A 23340-nucleotide genomic window follows, 5' to 3' on the forward strand; every position below is an offset into this window, starting at 1 on the left:
GTTTTATATTTTATAGTGGACTCAGAAGTACAGAGATTCTCGAATGGATTTTCAGACTGGTCTAAGACTCGCAAAAGCAATTTCAAAGTGGCCCTTGGTGGCATGTTCCTTTTGGTTTAAGTTGTTGAGGCAAAGCAGAAGCAAATTTTGATAGCTCTTCCAGACTGTCTGCAATACTAATATTTTTGAAAACTTCAGTAAAAACTCGCCCAGTGTGAATCCCAGTGAAATTATTTTTATTCATAGGGGATATTCTTGTGATGTAGTATGTAGTGGTACATACTATTGCATAGTTTCTGGCCTATATAGTGATTGTCTTTAGATAAGTCCCTAAGATGAGCGTTAGCAATGAATGAACTATGCTACTATTACATTTCATTCAGATTCATCAGTGATCACATTTTGGAAGATATGCCACACATCCCAAGCATTGGTCTCCTAGCATCACTGATCACATTTTGGGAGATATGTCACTCATCCCAAGCATTGGTCTCCTAGCAAGCCACAATACGGTCATAATGGCATATCTGTGTAATGATATCCAATACAAGTATCAAAATCACTTCATTTATGTCACGATGTTTGTGTCATCCCACCCCATTTTCCACACCTTAGTGCTTGCAAGATTTTCTTTGTGAATTTCTTTAGCAAGAGTGGGGTTCTATTCTAGGATGTTGGCGTTTTACATTTTAGAAGCGTAAGTTGGGAAAAAAATGGCTTGATCTTCCTATAACAAATAATCTGCATATCATATATACAGTATATGAAGAATGATTTATTTTTGCTGAAAACACTATAGTATGTTGAAGATGCTACATCTATCGTAATATCAACTAGAGAGGCAAGAAATATATAGGTACTCCTTTAGCAACCACAGCTCGGACCTGCAGTTCTGTGTTAAGTTGCCAAATGGAAATCACATGACTCTGACTGCTTTCCTTTTCCCCACTCCCCACCCTTTGCTACCATGCTTGTAGCTGCCAATCCCAACTCATTGCTTTGTAATGACTTACAAAGCCCTACATGGCATGGGTCCGGATTACCTACGGCAACACCTGCGGCCGGCGTCAACCTCCCTCTGTCCAGTGCGCTCCCACAGAGAGGGCCTCCTCAGGGTGCCTCCGATCAAAGAATGTTGATTGGTGGCCCCCAGGGGGAGAGCGTTCTCTGTGGGCGCGCCAGACCTATGGAACCGCTTGCCGGTTGAGCTCCGGATGGCCCCCGACCTTCGCTCCTTCCGGCGCGATCTAAAAACGTACCTATTTGAGCAATCTGACCTGGTCTGATGGGTTAGGGTTGGGGTTTTAATACGTCTTAATTATTGTTTTAACCTTGGGCATTTATTTAATCGCTTTTAACTTTTGTATCTTGTTTTTGTATTTATTGCCCTGTACACCGCCCTGAGTCCTTCGGGAGAAGGGCGGTATAAAAATATAATAAATAAATAAATAAATAAATGTGTATTCCGCATGGTCTGAACAGGGCAATTGGTTGGCAAGATTACCTATAATGCATACACAATGGAATGCAGCTGTAGTATATTGTTGGCACTTCCATAGAGAGACTATTCAAAAAAAATTGTAAACTTTAGGTATACAGTATATGGGTGTAAGTAGTTTTCAAAAAAGTTCCAAAATACTTCTTACATTTTATGGGAAATTAGGTTCAAAAATGAATTGCCTTTGATCTAGAATATTTCCTCACATGAACTGCTTACAACAAGGATCTGGTATTTTTCTGTCCTCTCTTATTCCTAAAACATAGGAATACCAGAATTTTAAAAATTTCAGTGTTATCATAAACAACATTGGCTATAGTCAAAACAATATGCTTGAGAACAGTTTTCATGATAGACTGAACTATAAGCTAATCAAAAGGATGGAATTTAACGTATCAGAGAAAAATATGGCTTGTTTAGGCATATACCCTGCCTTTCCTCTTGGGTTCAAGATAGCAAAGAGCATTTCCTCCTCTTAACAAAGCCCCACTCTGGGATAAAGTCTCAGTGAGAACAAGTACCTCAAATCACCCAATGAGTTTCTGTGGTTGAAAAGGAACTTGATTTGTGTTGTCTGATGTAGCACCTTCGTTCTGGGGAAACGTTATATTGTTGAAATGACATTAAAGTCTACTACTACTACTACTACTACTACTACTACTACTACTACTACTACTAATCTTGAATTTCTGAGCTCCTGCTACAATTCCTTAACCCCAAGGCCAAGAACATCCTTGGTGGAGTATCAAGAAACTCCAGATCAAGAAATTCTAGAAACTCTGCCACCAAACCCTTGCTTTTTTTATGTGCACAGTACATGCATACACATAAAGCATGGCTTTACATGCTCAGTCACAGGAGCTGTTGTGACATTTTGTGACAATCCCCATTCTTGAACACCTTTCTTAGAACATTGTATGATCTCAAGCAGTGTACTGATAGTCCTCAACTTACAACAGTTCGTTTAGTGACCTTTCAAAGTTACAACAGGACTGAACTTATGACCGGTTTTTCACACTTATGACTGTTGCAGCATGCCCATTGTCACGTGATCAAAACTGAGATGCTTGGCAACTGACTCACATTTATGACTTTTGCAGTATCCAGGGGGCGGCCCTGTGAACTGCCTTTTGGGGCCTTCTGACAAGCAAAATCAATGGGAAAGCTAGATTCATTTAAACAACTGCATTACTAATTTAACACCTGCAGTGATCCCCTTGACAACAGTGGCAAGAAAAGTCATAAAGTGGGGCAAAATTCACTTAACAAATATCTCACTTAGCGACAAAAATTTCCGGCTCAGTTGTGGCCGTAAGATGAGGACTACCCGTGCTCAGACGTTCATAGCTCATTACTTAAGCCATTGACTTAAACCACAGGTAAAAATGTGAGTGTTGAAGCTTCTTGTAAGAAGACATTAAGCTAGAGCAGGGGTAGGCAACCTCGGCTCTTTTATGACTCATGGACTCCAACTCCCAGAATTCCTGAGGCAGCTATGCTGCCTCAGGAATTCTAGGAGTTGAAGTCCATGAGTCATAAAAGAGCCGAGGTTGCCTACCCCTGAGCTAGAGTCTTGCCATAAGGCTCTTCCCCCCCCCCCATCTCTCTGCTGCTGAGAAGAACAGGCTTTTGGTCTGCTCCCTTGGAGAGAAGTAGCAGCTTGGTCAGAATGTTGGAACAGGAACTGTCTGGTGGTCACACCTGCTGCTCTGGGAGTGGAAGGGGTGGGGCTATGGGTTTCTGAATACCTTATCCACATTAGACAGCACCTGTGCCAGAGGAGAACTTTTTGCTGGTGGTTTTCTATAGCTGTAAGTGAGTGCTTGATGGAGAGGGGGGTAGATTCAGGAATTTGAGCCCCAGCACACCCACTCAAACATCAGTCCATGTTGTTAGAAGGGGAAACTAATTTTCAGGGGTAAATTGGACAGAGGTACTATAGGTAAGTGAACAGTGGTATTTTTTAACTCAAAGGTGTATTGTACTGAATAGACCAAATGCACTGGAGCCCTTCTGTCCTGCAATGGACTGGTTTCTTATGACTGCCCTGCAGCCAGTAGTTGAGCTTGTATAAAATGCTTATATGTAATTAAGTTAACCATGGTTTATTCAGCTAAGCTACTTTTTGGCTACACATAATCTAAGAACCATATGCTCTAACTGCATAGGTTGGGTTTAAGCAACAAGCTGTTCTAAAATGTGATAGGCTGATATGTAGTCCAGTGTGTTGTGCCTACACAGGTGCTTAATGTCTCCCCTCAGCTGCACAAGCCAGCTGTGTGATTTTGGCTCAATCATCTTATTCAGGCTAAGGGAGGTGTTTGAAGTTATGTTTTAGGGGCAGGGAGGACATAGAACTTGATTAGAAGAATAAGGTAAGGAGTAAACACTGATCCTAGGGCACACATTTGCTTTCTTTTATTTATGTTCATTGTTGAAAAACGGTTGTGGCTTCATCTACTGAAACATGTATTTGCCAGCAGCAAAGTACCTGACCTCTGTGTCTTTGAAATTGAAATAATTCTAAATGCAGAAATAATTAAAAGGGCTATGCCACCTCCCTTCCCAGTCTTTCTGAGCCATAATGGGAATGGGAAGAATGTGATTGGGGGAGGCTTTTTTCAAACTTATTCCTTCCAACTATGCTGAAGTTACAATTCCCAAATTGTCTGTTACAGTATCTCTTTTGGTTATATTGGACTGAGATTTGTGGGATTTGAGAATATCACATTGAGAAAGACTAATATATTAATATAACTGGTATAATTGTATAGGGCATAAACTGAAACAAACAACTCTTCATTTTTAAAAAAAAAGTTTGTTAACTTCCTTCTGAATTAATTACCCAGAAATAGTGACCATTAAAAAAAAGTTTTACATCAAATGAAAACATTTTTGCAACTTTCCACAACCTGGCTTCCTCCAGATATTTTGTTACCAGTTTCAACCTAACCTGACCATCTGAAGATTATTAATGGAAATTATAAAGGAGAGATGATTAAGAATTATTGGCAATGTAAACATTAGTTTATCTGTTGATACATTCGAGAGGTTTTTTTTTAAAACCTAAAATCATTTTTACAGAGGCCAGAATCAGGGTGCTCTTATAAGTTTCCTAGGAAAACTAAATATTTTGTAGCTCTCTTTTGATGTGGTTTTGAACAATTAGGGAAATAACTGGTATAGCATTGAATCCTCTAAGTAAAGAAGCTTGGCATTAGTACTTTGGCTAATGTTTCCCTTAAAAACTCTTCACCACTTGTACTATATAAAACCACAGAAAAAAGTCATCAGTGAGAATTAAGCAATATGAGTTTGTAGTTTCTTATCTTCCTTCTTCAGAAGAACAAGGGAAGATACATAAGAGTAGGTTTTATCTACATAATGATTTTTTTGCAAATGAACAATCAGTAGAATAATTGTTTGTATTAAGTAGAGTAAGCTAAAATGGATCTTACAGAGAAGAAAATATAAGAAAGAAGTTAAACCTCCTCTTTCAGAACATTAAACTTGAGATTAGGAGTGAATATCCTATAGAGAAAGTGAAATTTCATCAGAGTCCTAGTCTTATGACTCTGTGTACTGTCTAAAAGTTTAAATAAGATGCTTCATATGTTATTTCTCCCATATATGCACATGCAGAAGTGTGGGGAGCAATTGTTAAGACACAAAAGTGTTTAGAACTCAGTTTGAAAAAGACTGGCTTTCTTCTTCCTCTGTAAAATCATTTTACCAATGACCTCTTCTAAGAATAGTGTTGGATTTTGAATAACATTATCTGGCTTTGAAAATTGCTTGGCCATAAAAATTAGCAACCTTAGGTTTAGCAATCTTGGGATGATAGCTTATCATGAAATATAATGAGCTTAGTATAACCTCAGCCCATTATACTTCACTAAGAAGATAAAAAGATAAAATAGTTTCCAAAGAAGTACCAAGCAGGTTTACTGCAATATTTCTCAACCTCAGCAATGTTACGATGTGTGGACTTCAGTTCCCAGAATTCTCCATTTAGCATTTCTTGTTTTCTGCATATAGGGAATTCCATTACCCCCCCCCCCCCCCTAGTCTTATGGCAATATAATGGGAATTATGGAAAAGTGATTGGATTCTAGTTTAGGTAGACTTGAGGGTGGAGAACTTATACATACTTTGTTTCCAATTATATGTTGGAATGTAGTTCAGTGTTAATATTTTTTTCCCCTGACACCATGCAAATTTTTTCACTGCACTGCTGTGGAATGGAGAAGTTACGTGGAGTGCTATCATAGCTATTCTAACACCCTGTTGTTTTTGTCTCTCAAAAGTCTACATTATGCAACTTAATAGTAACTAGGTTCTGCTTCACTTCCAAAGTGAAACTAAATGATTGGCCATGAATGCTAGTGGCCCAGGATATCCTCTAGCCTCTCTCTATGTGGGTGACCTGCATCCAGATGTGACTGAAGCCATGTTGTTTGAGAAGTTCTCACCTGCTGGGCCCATCATGTCCATCAGAGTTTGTCGAGATGTTGCCACACGACGATCTCTAGGTTATGCTTACATAAATTATCAACAACCTGCTGATGGTAAGAATTTTCTTCGCTTGGTTTAATATTGATATTGTACAAAAATGCAATACATACTAAAATGCACTTTATTTTACTATTTTCCCCCAAATGGTTTTTCTTTAGACTTTCGGAGAGGATATAGTTTCCTCTTTAGTCTTATTTTCCTTTTTCAGATGGAGGAGGCATGTAATATCATTTTTAGGGATAATAACTTGAACTAATGTTTCATGTATGCATTATATAAATATTTCTTATTTCTCATAATTGTAATAGATAGATAGATAGATAGATAGATAGATAGATAGATAGATAGATAGATAGATAGATAGATAGATAGATAGATAGATAGATAGATAGATAACCTTTATTGTCCTTTTTTAATGTGGGCACAATGGCACACATTAAAAATGAAATTTAGTTGCTTGCTCTCAAAGTGTATGCATACATAACACACATTTAAACATACTATATACAACATATGTATAGACCTACACCCTTACATATAAGTAACATATAAATATTAATCACTGTCCATCTTGAATACATACAAGGAGGAAGCTTTAGAGTTCATAAGGTTAATACTGTATGGAACAAAGCTGTGACTGAATCTGGATGTTCTGCTCCAGATACCACGGAGCCCCCTTCCAGAAGGTAACAAGGAAAACAGGTTGTGAAGAGGATGGGTAGTGTCCCAGACAATCTTGCGGACCCTGCTCAAGCAACCCTTCTGTGCTATGTCCTGGATGAGAGGGAGGGAGGGAACTGCCAATGATCTTTTCAGCCACCCTCACTTCTCTCTGCACCGCCCTCCTGTCTGAAGCAGTGATGCTTCTAAACCAGACTGTGATGCTGTGTGACAGGATGCTATCAATTGCCCCTCTGTAGAAAGTGTAAGGATAGGGAAAGGAAGATGAGCTTTTCTCATGTGACACAGAAAATGTTACTCAGTTGTATACTACAGTTTTAATTTTGATCATTTTAAATTTAGGATTTCACAGGCAAACAACTCCATGAAAACCAGTGATTTCTTAAACCCATATCCCGTCTCTTGTTTTCAAGACTTGGAGATAATCTATGTGGGTAATTTCAAACTATTTGAAAAGTTAGATGTTAGGTGCATTGCAATTTGTATTTCTCAAGTTTGTGTTTGATTTGTTGGTAAATGAATGGGCTTTTATTTTTCCTTGTTCAAGCTGAACGGGCCTTGGACACCATGAATTTTGAAGTAATAAAAGGTCGGCCCATTCGTATCATGTGGTCCCAGCGAGATCCTGGACTCAGGAAATCAGGTGTTGGGAATATTTTCATCAAGAATCTGGATGATTCCATTGATAACAAAGCCTTATATGATACATTCTCAGCTTTTGGAAATATTCTTTCTTGCAAAGTAGGTGCAATCTTTTCAGAAATCATGAAATATAGTTTATTTTTTTGTATGATAAATGTTGCATTTTCTTCTGAAGTCTGAAATATATTCATGTGTCACTTTTTCTTATCAATGTTCAGGCTGTTATTGTTTAATGGCTTTCAATTTAATGAATTTTTCAATTATTTTGCCCTTGGGCAAAGCATCTAGATCAGACATGTCAAACACAAGGCCCGGGGGCCGGATCCGGCCCACAAAGTGGTTTCATGTGGCCCGCAAAGCCATCCTGGAAACAGTGAGGGAACGGCCCCCACTGCCTTGGCCCTGGCCCAGAGACCCTCCTTCTGCCAGAGACCCTCAGATCTGTCCCACTCCTGCCCAGGCCCCCATAAGCACCCTTGATGCGTAGGCCATACGCACTCTAGCCACGCCCACCCAGTAGGCCACGCCCACCCTGGCCATACCCACCCAGCCCCTTGAGGGCAACCAAAATGCTGATGCGGCCCTCAATGAAATTGAGTTTGACACCCCTGATCTAGATCATCTCCCCACTTTCTCCCAGCATCTTTTCAGGATGGTACAAGAGATGATGTTTCTCAGATGTCAAAATTACTAGAATGGCTCCAGAAGAGCAGCTGATTCTGAGGAACAGAATTAGATTAGATTCAACATATTGTTTCCTCTTCTCCCTGGAATTGGGAACTCTACAACTGTATAAACTGATACCTCTTCAAATATGCTTCCATTCAGTAGCCATGTAATCTCCATCCAGCATCAACAGTACAGATTGGTTGGAGATTATGGGACCTAACCCCAACATTCTTAGATGGCTTCAGGTTAAGTATGTGATAGCTATTATTCTTAGGTTTTGTAACAGAGGACTGGGAAGATAAAAGGCAAGCAATGGGTTGGTTATCAGTTCCAAGTTTTGATTTGCCTCATTTCCTTTCTGTCCTTTCTCTTAAATTTCTTAACAGGTTGTTTGTGATGAGAATGGATCTAGGGGCTACGGCTTCGTCCATTTTGAGACTCACGAGGCAGCAAACAGAGCAATTGATACAATGAATGGAATGCTGCTAAATGATAGCAAAGTGTAAGTTGAAGCCTGAGCCGATAAGGTGCAATGAATTCTTTTCAGTGTATCCTTTACCATGAGAATAACCTGCAATTCCAGTATAGTTTAAAGAAACAGTCATGTGTTGGTGGTAAATGTAATAAGATCCAGGTTCAGGTCTAGGATCTCCTGTCTGAATCTTTGAAACTTAGTAGATCTATTATTAGTCGGACTCAGGGTCAACAGAGTGAAATCAGTTAGGTTTACCAGGCCAAATACATCAATTGTATCGAGTTGTGATGGGGGTCTCCTGATACTCCCATGTAACTCCTCTTCTCCGCAAGCTGCATTGGCTTCCAGTTGCCCTCCGGGTGAGATTCAAGGTGCTGGTGATTACCTATAAAGCCCTAAATGGCATGGGTCTGGATTACTTACGGGAGCACCTGCTGCCGGCATCATCTTCCCTTTGTCCTGTGCGCTCCCACAGAGAGGGCCTCCTCAGGGTGCCGTCGGTCAGAGAGTGTCTGCTGGCGGCCCCCAGGGAGAGAGCATTCTCTGTGGGCACGTCAGCCCTTTGGAATCAATTACCGGTTGAGCTCCAGATGGCTCCCGACCTTCGCTCTTTCCACCGTGATCTGAAAACCTACTTATTTGAACAGGCTGGCCTGGTCTAAGGGTTTGGGGTATTTTTAACTATTTATTGTTAGGGCTAATTGCCCTGTACACCGCCCCGAGTCCCTTTGGAGAGGGGCGGTATATAAATCCAAATAAATAAATAAATTGGCATGAGGTGTTTTCTATATTCTGGGGTGGCTGCTGTAGTATTTTACCTGGGAGCTTACTTTCAGGTCTGACCTTTTAGATCAGAAATAGCCCAAGGCGATAGGTAGTCCCATCTGGATGTGGCCCCCAGATTCTCTGAACAAGTTGCCCTCAGATTTCAATTCAAAGTGTATTAAAACAGGGGTCTGCAACCTTGACAACTTTAAGACTTGTGGACTTCAGCTCCCAGAATTCCTCAACCACCATAAGGATTCTGCCCTTGCAATACCCTTTTAGGAGATGGTTTCATATCTCCTATCTTGACCCTGCAGATTTGTTGGCCACTTTAAGTCCCGCCGAGAGCGTGAAGCAGAACATGGAGCCAAAGCAATGGAATTTACTAATGTCTACATCAAAAACTTTGGAGAAGACATGACTGATGAGAGGCTGCAAGAAATATTCTCAAAATTTGGTAAGGGTGGCACTTAAAAGTGCTGCTTATAAAATAAGGGTTGTGAGCATAAGTTTAACAGCTTAGCAAAATAGCTATAGCACTTAGACTTATATATTGCTTCACAGTGCTTTTCAGCACTCTTTGAGCACTTTACTGTGTCAGCATATTCCCCTCCTCCAACAACTTGCCCCCTTATTTTACCGACCTTGGAAGGATGGAAGGCTGAGTCAACCTTGAGCTGGTCAGGATCAAACTGCTGGCAGTTGGCAGAGTTAGCTTGTAATACTGCACTCTAACCACTGTGCCACTATGACTTAGATGCTGCTACAGATTTTTTTTGTGCAAAAGATACAGCCAGTAATGTGATCTAACTTACTTCCAAATAGGTAAAAATATTCCATTGTGAAATAAGAATTTGAAATCATAATGTAAGTCAGTTGCATCATGTGGAGGCCACACCCATCCCAGCTCTGGCAATGCAAAAACAGTTGCGATACGTTGCAACACGTCATGTGACGTGGCGAGATTGACACCCATGATCTAAGCCATAAGGGTACAACAATTTTGCATCTGTTTTAAGGATATATTTTGGAAAGCTTTCCCCATCTGTTGCTGTTCAGATGCAATGCTCATCACCTCCCCTAATCCTTTTGAATTTGTCTATTATCCCTAGGGAATGAAAAGTGATTATATCTGGAGGGTACAGAATTATGGCTAGCTATATTTGTATATGTAAGCTAGTTTAAAAATGGTTTCTCTTTTTAATATCAGAGTTAGAAATTCCTTCTCTGTAATTATATGCAGAACACCTGACCTGTTTGTCTTAAGCTATCTACCAAGTGGATGCACTTGGTAACAGGAAGACTTCATTGTAAGATATATAAAATGAAAAGGATGCCTAATATTTAGAGAATAATAACTTGATTTGTATGGATAACCATCTGATTTAAGCAACTCTGGGTCACTCAAACTGCCATGAAACAAATTTGAATTTCCTAATGCAGAATTTAAAGACATGAAAAATACCTCCCTGGAGTAAAATTCCTCTGTGAGCCATAGGTTTAAATGTAATATGGTACTTATAGAATGTAATACTTATTGGCATGTATCCATCACAATCCATGAGTGCAGCTGAGCATCCTGTGGCTCAGCACTCAATGAAAACCTCCTTTCTTGTAGTATTAGCCTAAAGGTTTTTGTTCTACTTCCAGGAAACACCTTGAGTGTCAAGGTCATGGTAGATAATTCAGGCCGCTCAAAAGGATTTGGTTTTGTCAATTTTGAGAAGCATCAAGATGCTCGGAAGGCAAGTTGATCTTCATTCTCAGTCTTCCTTTCTCTGTTAAAGAGTAATGGTGGGAAGAAAGATTTGAGGAATATAATAACAGTTTAAGAGGTTTTTTTGAAGCTAATATCTCATCATAGGTTGAACTAGTTATCCAATTATTTCCTCTGGCTGTGGCAGGATAGCATTTCCTCCTTTGGCTAGTTCAAAGCAGGACTTAATTAAAATAATAATTCCAATTAATACGTGACTTACAGCATTTCATTTAGTGACTGTTTGAAGTTGCAACAGCACTGAAAAAAGTAACTTACAACTGGTCCTCACACTTATGACTGTTGCGGCATCTCCGTGGTGACATGATCAAAATTTGGGCGCTTGGCAACCGGCAAGCTTTAGGACAGTTGCAGTGTCCGAGGATCATAGGACTGTCATTTGAGATCTTCTCAAGGGCTTCTGACAAATAAGATCAATGGGAGAAGCAAGATTCACTCAACATGATTCATTTAACAGCTGCAGTGATTTGCTTAACAACCATGCCAAAAGTTGTAAAATGATGCACAACTCACTTAACAAGCTGCCTTGATTATTAATGGAAATTCTGATACCAGTTGTGGCTATAGGTCAAGGACCAGGGCTTTTTTTCTCATAGAACGCTCAGAACAGAGTTCTGGCACCTTTTTTGTATGGAACCTTGTAGGGTAGGCAAGGCCGGTTGTATGACGTGTGAGTTCCGGCACCTTTTTCTTTTACAAAAAAAGCACTGTCAAGGACTATCTATAATGAAATGATAAAGTAGGAGGTGATTTCCTGTGAAATAAATTTACAGCTTTGCCTGTCACCTCTTCTCACCGCAGGCTGTTGAGCACATGGATGGAAGCGAGATCAATGGCCGAACAATATTTGTTGGCAGAGCCCAAAAGAGGATTGAGCGACAAAATGAACTGAAGCGTAAATTTGAGCAACTCAAGCAGGAAAGAATGAGCCGATATCAGGTAATATCAGCTGAAGGCAATGTGTGGCTGGGAAGGGTGGAGTCTTTTCAAGTCCTTTCTCTTAATGCCATCTTTAGGGACCTTAAGATTGAGTCTTCTCAATCCTTGGGAACAGCATTCTTCTCAAGATTAGGTTTGGTCCCATCTCATTGTTTTTTCAGAAACTGTTAACATTTTCCTGAAAGGTTGGTGATAAATTGATTATTAAAGGGATCATCCTGCCATGAATTGGTTATTATAACTGATCCTCAAGGTGCTGTTATTCTGTTTTGTTGCATATCATCATTGCTATATTAATGTTGCATCGTTCCTTCTGGCTGCAAGTAGCTTTGACCCTAGAAAACAAATTCAATAAAAATAAGGTAATCTAGATTTAAGTGCTGGGTAAATGGCGAATAGCAGAAGTTAACATAGGTCAATGTTAAGTTCACTTGCATTAATTTGAAAGATAATGTATAGAGGACAAACACACAGGCCCGGATGTCTTCTAGTTATTTTCAACCATAACTGTTTTTATTTTTTGATAAAGCATGACCAGTTGTCAGGTAAAGCTAATCCTACACCCTAGATACTTCTCTTGATGGCACATAAGATTCTTTCAGCCTTATGATGCTGGATGATGTAATTTATATGTATGTATTCATTACAAAAGTTGTGTCTAAATATCATTTATGGTGAATGCAAAAAGTGGCTGTGCTTGTTTGCTTTCAGGGAGTAAACTTGTATGTAAAGAACTTGGATGATGGGATTGGTGATGAGCAGTTAAGAAAAGAATTCTCACCCTATGGAACCATCACAAGTGCCAAGGTCAGATTCTGAAATAAACTAATTTAATACATTGATTACTATGTGTTAAAAGCTATGTAACAGGTTGGGCACAGTATAATATGAAGCTTGTAATAAGGACCAGGGAAGGACATTTAGAATTGAATCAGTTAGCATCATTTCCCTGGTATATACTGTTCCACCAGCAAGGCAAGATTCTAAAGCTGATGCATCTTCAAATCTCTTCCACAGTTTTGGAAAAAATCTGGGACTTCTGCTTGAAGAAAAGTGAAAAGAAATCTGTTCATATTGTTGGATGTAACTATTAGCTTTCAACTGAAAACAAGAATTTAATTTAGAATTTTAATATTTCCAAACTTTCTTAATTGCAACTGTTAATATAACAAAAGAATTTAATTTTTGACAGTAAAGATGCAATATCCAGTTCAGTTACCATGTGTTTAGACTTTTAGCTACTCTGTTAGGATAGGACCTTGTCTAAGGTATACCATCGTGGAAGTAGTCTACACTTCATACATCTGGGATGATGTCATTACAGTCATACCAGAAGCAGTTAGATGGTTAGCTTCCTTAGATATTGAATTGGAAAATCTATCCTTTTGTGACTCTGTGGTGCCACACTAAGGAGATTTTTATCATGGTTTTACCTTAAATTTAATATTTTATCTCATGTATTGTACACATACACAAACATGCTGATGCTTTATGTAAATGCATATTTGTGTATTAGTGTTGTATAGCAGTGATTGCATGACCTCTGTAGATGCCATGTGCTAAATAAAACAAAATTTAATTGCCCTATTTGTAAGCACCATCTTGTCTAGTTTGACCATACTGACCAGGGTGGACATCCCTGTCTGTGCTGAGAGTCATGGGCTCAATGGACTTTGTTTTAATTTTCCATTCAGGTAATGACAGATGGCGGACACAGCAAAGGTTTTGGGTTTGTATGTTTTTCTTCTCCAGAAGAAGCGACAAAGGCTGTGACTGAAATGAATGGACGCATCGTCAGCACTAAGCCTTTGTATGTTGCCCTTGCCCAACGGAAAGAGGAGCGAAAAGCCATTCTCACCAACCAATACATGCAGAGACTGGCCACCATGAGGGCCTTTCCTGGTCCCTTCCTATATTCTTTCCCACCATCTGCAGGCTACTTCCTGCCCCCAATTCCACAGGTAAGACCAATACGAATACCACTTCCATTAAAGATACATAAGTAAAGCTGACAGCATTTGACAGCATAGAACTCAGGGCATAGGAAAAAATCTCCCTTGAGATGCATATGTTAAAATGTGCCATCAGGCATCAGAATCAAATTTATATGCCTGGGGCATGTGAGTGATTAGGATGGATTACTTTTTTTTCCAACCTGGGGACTATTTTGTCTTTGTGCCTGCCTGTGGGTGCAATAGTGTGCCAATGATATCATGGCGTCACCAGGGAACTTCTTTTTGTTTGGGGGCCAGAGATGGGGGTGAAATGCATTCTCCTTAATTTTCACAGAGAGATAAAGGATTTAACTGAAGCTTAAAATATTACAACAAAAAATGGGGAAAAATTAGATTTTTGGTACCATGTAACACTAAGTTAGAATTTTGTTAGTGCCTAATATTATTCTTATGGGCATTATTTCCACAAGGTAATTATGCACTCTGTGAAGAAGTACTATTCTGGCTCTTCGAAATCTAATCAGCTTTATTTGAATGCCCTCAAATTTTAATGTTGTAAGAGAAGTCTGGAAAACAAGCTATGAATTGTTTCAAATAAGAAACAAAGTGAATTGTTGCATGTGAAGAGAGGCTTCATCATTGTTCATTCACCAAGCTTTAATTGAAATCTGTAGTCCAATACATTTGAAATTCACTAGGTTGACAACAGCTTTATATAGTCATCTCCAGCCAGGAACATTATTCAGTTATGCATATAACTGAAGCCTAGACCAGAAAATAAAAAAGACAATAGCAAAACATTTTCCTATTGTTGCCATGAAACCTGCATGGATACGTTAATGAATTCATCAATCATTGGGTTAGATCTGAAATTCCCAATCTGGAGGCACCAGATTGGGAAAAAGTGCTTAGATTTATAATCCTATTGCAGGATAGCAACAATCTATAATAATACTGGAACTGCAAAAATAAAAACATCACAGAACTTATAAAATCCCCATTTTGGTTCCTTCATATGCTCAAAATGTTAATGATGTAAAAATAAATATATTGTTTGTTTATATACATTGTCATGCCACCTTCTCTTCCTTCTTCTCAGCCACAAACTAGAGCTACTTTCTACAGTCCTAGCCCAGTTGCCCCGGTCCGCCCAGCCCCTCGCTGGAACACTCAGTCTTCTAGGCCTCCTTGTGAGTTGAAATCTTATTAAGCAGAAAATATGTGTGAGAATGTAAGGAAATGAGGTTGCCCATGTGTGAAGTTCTTCCTTTAATGCCATGGTGTAGGACTAAGAAATGTTCTTAAAATAGCAACTAAACTATAATTCAAATATTATGGGGTAGTGTCCATGGCTTGGACTGTAAGTTCAGTAATGAGAATGAACCAGAATTCTGGTATTAACTCCTGCTATGATCTCATCCATAAATAAGGTTTCTGACTGAAGCTATTTAATTGTTGTTAGCATCCTACCATGCAGCTACGCCAATGGTAAGAACTAATGGACCACCTCGCCGCCTCATCTCCAACATCAGCACTATGAGACAAGCCTCCACTCAAGTTCCCAGAGTACCATCCACTGGCCAGAGAGTGGGTAGGTTTGGGGCTTCTGTTAGCTCATCGTCCAGATGAACACAACTTATATCTCTCAAGGGAATGGGTTTGTTTTGTTTTTTGAATCACTGACCAGAAACAGGGAGGAAAATGATCCTTAAAGTTTGCACAATAAATTCTACAATGTGCTATTTATTTCTTAATATAAAACCTAAATATAAAACCTTCCTATATTCTAAGTTTTGGAAGTCTGTTGCTCTGTAGCATGATTGGAAAATATAGTTTGAGAATATAGTACCATGTAATGTAAATCTGGATTTTGTTTGGCTCACTGAGCAAGCCCATGGCAGTTGGCCAAAAGGAATCAGTTTACACAAAGCTAAAACAAATAAGACATATTATGGCTTAATATTAAGTGTAACCCAAGAAATGAAATATATGGCTTAATTGGGCTAAATGTGTTGACAGCAGACAGATGAAAATGTAACTTTTTGGGTGCCTGCTTTGGACAAAATGATCACCAAGAGTCTTATGTCCGATGTAATCTTTCTTCCTGGAGTGTCATTGGGTGTATCTTTCCATTTTTGTACCATGTATCATGCATGTGAGATCTGGCAAAGATATTACAGATCTGTACCTTCCCAGGTTTGGGTGCAATGCAGAACTGTGCTATTTTAAAAGTTTTTTTTAAAATAAACATGTAATGTTGTGGAACAATTAAAGCCTTTCTTCAAAATATTTTTGGTTTTATTCCAGTCAACATTGGAACCCAGACCATTAGTGCAAGAGCATCCTCTTCTCCAACTTTCTCACATGGTATTTCGCAGTACAAGTATTCTTCAGCTGTGAGGAATGTCCATCCTTTGGGTGCAGTAACATCTCTGCCAATGCAACAGGTCTCTACTCTTCCATTCTGCAGTGAAAATACACACTTAGATGCAGAACCTAACTCCTCTTAGATGGGTTATTTTTGAGATACTGAATTTGGCAAATTGTAGCAGAGACATGTAGAGCTGGGATTCTAATTTGGGAATGGTCTTAAGTTCGATATCAGGGAGAACTCACTGAGAAACCAGTGAACCAGATCGTTAGCCAGTTCATGTTTGCTCACTTGGTTGGTCAGGTAAAGTGACCAGTGACCAGATTACCAACAACATTCCTTTCCCATGTTTCCCTCTAGATCAGGGGTGTCAAACTGCCAGCCCACGGGCAGGAGCGTCACGGAGAAACCGCGCCCATCCCATTTTCGGCAATGGGAAAAAGTTCCGATATGTCGCGCGACGTCATGTGACGTCGCAAGTTTGACATGCCTGCTCTAGATGGAAAGGAAGAGCACTGCACTCCTGGAATTCCTAGTGCTATTTTTATACTTAAAATACAAGGTTGTTCTCTTCTGCATTTTATTACACAAAAACATATCTTGATTAAAAAATATATAGGATTGAGAGTACACTTCAAAGTACTTTCAGTATTTGTCCAGGGGTCAGAACATAGCAGAGATCTTGGTGCTACAATGATTGACAGCAGCTTTCCATCCTTTAAGACAACTCTACTTTCAAAAATTAAGGATTAGGTTTATGGCTTTCTGTATGAAAAGGAGCTATTATACTACAACCTTCCATCTTTTAATTTAACTTAAGCTATAGAATGATTATTGCATAGTGTATAGAAATCAAAAGGTATTGTATTGTTTCTTCAATATGGCCAGCAAGGAAAATTCTTTCACTGGATAAGATTTGAGTTGGACAGATACTTATATTAAATCTGCTATAGAGAAGAAGAAAAACTCTAACAAATGCATTCTTCACAGAGTGTCATCAGTTGTTATTAGTTGTTCAGTAGGAATGGAAGGGCTCTTCTCAGTGTATTTTGTTTCTTGGGCTTTAGGCTGTAGAACCAATCATTCATATCCACGGACAGGAGCCCTTGACCACATCCATGTTGGCTGCAGCCCCTCCTCAAGAACAGAAACAAATACTTGGTGAGTGGTGTGTATCTTCTTCTAATAGGCAGCACTGTGAACCTACCCCCTCAGCCAGAACGTTCTCAGAGAAAAAGTTATAATCAAATATTTTATGCTTTTGAGTTACCACAGTTTAGCTTAGAAAACAATGTTCCCTAAAAAAGATGTACATCAATCAACCAATCAGTTTTCTAGTCCAACCCCAAGCAGCTCTCTAGTCTCGTCTTAAAAACCCGCCAGTGATGAAGCATCCAAAACTTCTGAAGGCAAGCTGTTCCACTGGTTAATTGTTCTCACTGTTAGGCAGTTTCTCCTTAATTCCAGGTTACTTCTCTCTCTGATTAGTTTCCATCCATTGTTTCTTGTCAATGGATTTATATCTACTGCTTAACAACAGTACAGTTATTGGGACTGAAAACTATTGCTAAGCAATGTGGTGGTAAAATGTGATGTCATGTGACTGCAGTTCTGGCAATTCTGGTTGCTGTCAGTGACAAAATCCTTCCTGGTTGTTAAGTGCAATGTCACGTGATCACCATTTGTGACTTCCTGCTGTCTTCCCCATTGACTAACCTTGTCAGAAGCCAGTTGTGAAGATTGCAAATTGAGACATGTGACTATGTAACACTGCAACCATTGTAATTACAATCCAGTTGCAAGTGCTTGAATTGCAGTTGACTGAAGAGATGCTGCAATGGATGCAACTATGAGGACCAGTCAGAAAACTCATTCAGTGCCATCATGGTCACTGAATGAATGATTGTTAAGCAAAGACTCCCTGTATTATGCTAGTTCTAAAGTCTGTCTATCATAATGTTTTCTACAAATTATCTAAAGCTTTTATTTATTTATTTAGAAATTCACATGGCCACCTATCTGATACAAAATAATCCTAGGCAACTCACAACAACATTAAATAAAATCAGAATAAATGAAACATTTAAGCTCATATATTCCAAACATAGTATATATATATATTCCACACACACACACACACACACCCCACACACGCACACATATACTTACGAATGGCATATACCATATTTTAGAAGGTTAGTTTCTTAGATGAATACTTTTCAACTCTGTATGTAGGACATGTATAGGAATAAACCAGAATAAATCAAATTGTACTAAACAGATTGGGAGAGATTCATCTTTTAGCTGATAAGATGCTACTTCTTTTCTATTGCAAGAGATGAGAATTATTACCCAGTTATCTTCACACTTAGCTTTTTATTAGTTGCACCCTGAATTATATGCTTCTCGCCACCACAGAGAGTCCTGGAGTCAGCCTTTGTTGCTTTTTCCTCTTCTGCCTCAGTGCTTCTGGACAATATAGAAGCAGGAAATATGCTAAGGGAAAAATCTTGCTTCAGGAGTTAGTTCAGTGTAGCCCATGTGCACTTCATAGCATTTAGAATAAAGCAAGCAAAAGGGATGAAATTGTTACAGTGAGTACTGGAGAGAAAAGAGGGAGAGGTATTGCCTTGGTAAATCCTAAACCTTGAGTTTTCCAGTTTCAATCACTTGATAAACAAATGATAAAGCTTACTTCAATCAACTTCAATTTGTAATGCCTTTATAGGCACATTGTGTAGAGGTTTTGGGGTATCAGTGCAGAAGTTGTCTCCTGGGATGTTTTTGTCAACTTCCCAATGTAGCCTATATCTTCTTAGAGCCTTCCTACTTGACTTTAATCAAGATAAAGTCTACTTAGTTTTTTAAAATCAGCCTAAGTAATCTAGTGGTTCCTACATAGGAGAGTTCTTCATGATACATGATTTTATCTTTTTTTTGTTGCTATGCATAGGTGAACGTCTCTATCCTCTAATTCATGCAAGGCACCCCACCCTGGCTGGGAAGATTACAGGCATGCTGTTGGAAATAGATAATTCTGATCTGCTTCTTATGCTGGAGTCACCAGAATCCCTTCAGTCTAAGGTACTGGGATTCCATGCTTAAAAATGCCCTAATTCTGCAATTCCAAATTTTTCAGGTGAAATGAACTGCCCTGCTTTGTGTTAGGTTGGTCTGCATGGTTAATTTGTCTCAGTAGCATGTCTGTGGGCTGTTTTTCAATTCAGTTTTTACCAAGCAGACTGATTTTCCACCTGCTTTGTTCTTTTATATCTGCTGATTATTCCTTGTGCTACTGCACAAAATTGGGGTTATGTACTTGTCCTGTAAGTGTTGCATGGACCCACAAATGCACAGCTTTTCAATGGTGATCCATTATAATGATAGCATGAGGGAAGAACACATACCAACAGCCTAGAAATGTTAACTGTAGAGTATTCACTCTTACACATCTTCACTCCTGTTTCAACCTTATGAACATAGGGCTACTGGAAGAGTGATAGCAAAGGTTCACCTAGTCCAGGGGTAGGCAACCTCGGCTCTTTTATGACTCATGGACTTGAACTCCCAGAATATGCTGACTCAGGAATTCTGGGAGTTGAAGTCCATGAGTCATAAAAGAGCCTAGGTTGCCTACCCCTGACCTAGTCCATTGTTCTGTCTCCTGTAATAGCCAACCAGATGCCTCTAGAAAGGATGACATTATCAAAATAGCACTCACTGGTGGTTAATCTCTAACTGGCTACCAAATTTCTGACTTAGAATCTAGTGGTTTCATATACTGATAATGTATTTATTACTGGTCTGATCTATTGTAGTATGATATGGGAGTGCTACTTTGAGTATGATAAGTTCTAAGAATGATCAGAACTGTGGTCAGAAGAAAGCATGATAGATTGTGAAAATGGTAGATTTGTTTAAAAAGACAGTATGAAAGAACTGTGATAAGGAAGAAAATCTGTCATATGTCTATATTCATGTACCTGTATTGAAGCATGTTTGATCCTAGAAGGACAGATTGACTACAGGTAATTGTCGACTTACAGCCACAATTGAGCCCAAACTTTCCATTGCTAAGCAAGGGATTTTTAAGTGAGTTGTGTCCCATTTTCTGACCTTTTTTGCCACAGTTGTGAATCACTGCAGTTTTTCTGTGAATCATAGGGTCATTAAGTTGGCTTCCCCATTGACTTTGCTTGTCAGAAGCCAGCTGGAAAAGTTACAAATGGTGATCACATGATGCCAGAACAGTGCAATTGTCATCAATACATTCCAATTGCTAAGTACCCAAACTTTGATAACACGATCATGGGGACACTGCAATTGTTGTAAGTGTAAAAACTGATCATAACTCGCTTTTTTCCAATGCCTTTATCATTTTGAACGGTCACTAAAGGAAGGGTGGTAAATCAAGGACTTCCTGTACAGTAATGTAATTCATGGTCTGGCCTTAACTTATCACTTATCTCAGGAACATTTTTTTAGTTAAAAGTACTTGGGCTGCTTTATCTCTGTGCCAAGTTAGCATGAAAGAGTTTCATATATTTCAAAAGCTCAAGTGTAGATTAAAAACAAAACATTGAATTTCAATGAGAAATAATAAAGTGGCCTTGAGTGGAATTGTTCTTAATTATTAGCCCCTTTTCAAATATTTTTTAGCAAGATTGTTCATCAGAAGGCTTGTGAAGGTGGGTTCAATGCCAAGTATTGAGAGAGAGACAGAGAGAGCCCACAAGTGAACAGGTGATCCGGACTATAAAGACATCTTCCCAGATCTGTTAAGCAGGCTCCATTTTACAAAAGTAGCAAAGTAGTTGTGTCAGTATGTTATTACAGTCTCCAACCTGGGGTCTTTCAGGAGAATTGGAATTGGAGCCAATGAATTCTGGGACTGCTAATCCCAAAGCATTAGCAGGGCTATGGAGAAGCATGCGCTACTGTACCAGCAAAATTCAAGTGGAGTTTTCCTTTTAAAGGCTTTGTCCTGACTGCGTGTTGGATTCTTTGGATGCAGAAACAATGATATTTCAAACTCTGCAACCGACTGTTCTAAACTCCAATCTTGTCTTTGGCTTTGCCTTTGTTAGATCGAGGAAGCAGTAGCTGTGCTTCAAGCCCATCAGATCTCTGAAGCAACCCACAAGAGCAGTTCAATGGCATTTCTCCCCTGATGAAGGTGCGCTGAGTGAGCATTACCTGCCGAGTCTAGCTTTCCATTTCCACAGTGTCTGTGATTTTGCAAAGTCAGTATTGTGTTTCAGTTGCGTTCCCCCTTCCTCACTTAAAAGCATTACTTTCCATTGCATAGAACGCTTTAGCATAGGGTCAATCTCTGCAATTTTAAAACGCATGGACTTCAACTCCCAGAATGCTAGGAGCTGATGTCCACACATTTTAAAGTTGATAACACTGAGAAACACAGCTTTAGCAGGAAATGTATGTTAATAGTATAATAAAGTTAAAGTGCACAAGGACTGCAGGAAGGCCTGTCCAGGAGGGCAAGTTTAATTTACAATTGAGGAATTGGATGCAAATGCTTACTTTCACATTGAAATGAAAGAACTATTGATTTAAAAAGTTGTTGTTGCTGAGGCTGTGAAGCTAGGGAAAAAAAAGCTCTTGAAAATCTGTTAACCAGCAGCATTTGTTAAAAAAAAATAGACTTGGCTTCTCCAATTAAAACTAAAATGTATCATTGCAGGAAAAAAAAAAGAAAATGGACAATCCCCACTGAAGAGAGGACAAAACTTTCATGCTACCAGAGATTTTGTTAATATCTCTTTAAACTAGTTGTTCATGCAAAAATCTAGCCCGATTTGAATTGTTTTCTTTTTTGCACTGAATAGCTGTTATAGTAACTTTTCCCATATGTGATCCTGGTAAGCCTGGTATATATGATAATGATGCAGTAGGAAGATGAAAATGGAACATAATTATACTCTTATGTTATTTTTTGCAAATTTATTTTTCAATCCTGGTTCTTTTTTGTAATCTTAAGCTTGAGAGCCTGTACCAGTATTTTATTTATTCCTGCTGTTGACTTGATAAAAATAGCTGAAACTTCACTTCACCAACCTATGTCTCCTTTTCTAGATGGTACTCTTCACATTTACTGTAGAAATGGCAGAAACAACCTTTTTTTGTTGTTTGTGGGTGGATTCTAAACTCTTCAAATGCTTATTTTTGGATTTATTTTATTCAGTTTTTATGACTGCCCGCTTGCATGCAATTCTGGCCACTAACAACACTGAAAACAGCAAATGAGTATAAATAATAAAAATCCAAGGAGAAAAATACCATTTAAAAGCACACAGATCTGTCGCACCAAAATCAAAATTCATCAGGACTGGGATTGCTATTGCTAAGTGTGATACCAACAACCATTATCAGTTAGCAATGGCAGTTTTGGCAGGCCTGGTTGCCACTGTTTTAGTGACAACCATGTGGCTCCTTAAGTGAGAACCTCACATGACTGTGACTTCCAAGTTCCTGCTGGCTTCCCCACTGACGTTTGATTGTGGAAGCTGTCAGAAAACATCAGAAATTTTGACATTAGAATCACAACTCACTGTGGTGGCTAATACTATAAGGACCTGTCATAAGTACCATTCATGCTGTCCATGCTGTTGTAACTTTGAACAGTTGAATCTGAGAATTGCCTATATTAACCCTCTCACGGCTCATGGAACATCCTGACCTGCTGACTGTGGGAAGAACCAGGGTTTTCTTGTTGGGGGGTGCTTTTTGAAATCTGGCAAGGTTGGAACCATCTGGATCTCTGAGCGGATAATGTTCTATTTAATAGGAACTACAATAGTTCAAGCTTTCTGCCATTGTTAAATAGATGGGACCTGGAATATGCCAAACCTTTCTAATGCTTTGATATTCTTGGATGAGCAGAGAAAGGAAGATAAGACAATTCTTCAAATATCCTAGCCTTGTGCCATAAAGGTCTTTGTACACAGTAACCTATCCTTTGAATAATAGAAGTATACCAGTAATCACTGCAACGTATGCGGGGGTGATATTATATGTGTGTAGTTAGGTGTACCC

General features: G+C 39.0%; 1 protein-coding gene across 1 annotated transcript; it reads left to right on the forward strand.

The window, feature by feature from the left end:
* Window positions 1–5873: 5873 nt before the first annotated feature.
* Window positions 5874–22355, forward strand: PABPC1L (poly(A) binding protein cytoplasmic 1 like; the record flags this gene model as incomplete). Its single annotated transcript, XM_081323661.1, has 15 exons — window positions 5874–6066; window positions 7242–7435; window positions 8392–8507; window positions 9563–9702; window positions 10896–10990; window positions 11824–11961; window positions 12673–12768; window positions 13656–13922; window positions 15016–15106; window positions 15379–15507; window positions 16224–16363; window positions 17355–17448; window positions 19241–19371; window positions 21375–21464; window positions 21992–22355. The coding sequence occupies 14 exons, from the start codon at window positions 5874–5876 to the stop codon at window positions 21456–21458; spliced, it is 1908 nt and encodes a 635-aa protein (XP_081179787.1). The 3' UTR covers window positions 21459–21464; window positions 21992–22355.
* Window positions 22356–23340: the final 985 nt, after the last annotated feature.

The sequence above is a fragment of the Vipera berus genome, assembly GCF_964194415.1.
Source record: "Vipera berus genome assembly, chromosome: 3".
Lineage (NCBI taxonomy): Eukaryota > Metazoa > Chordata > Lepidosauria > Squamata > Viperidae > Vipera > Vipera berus.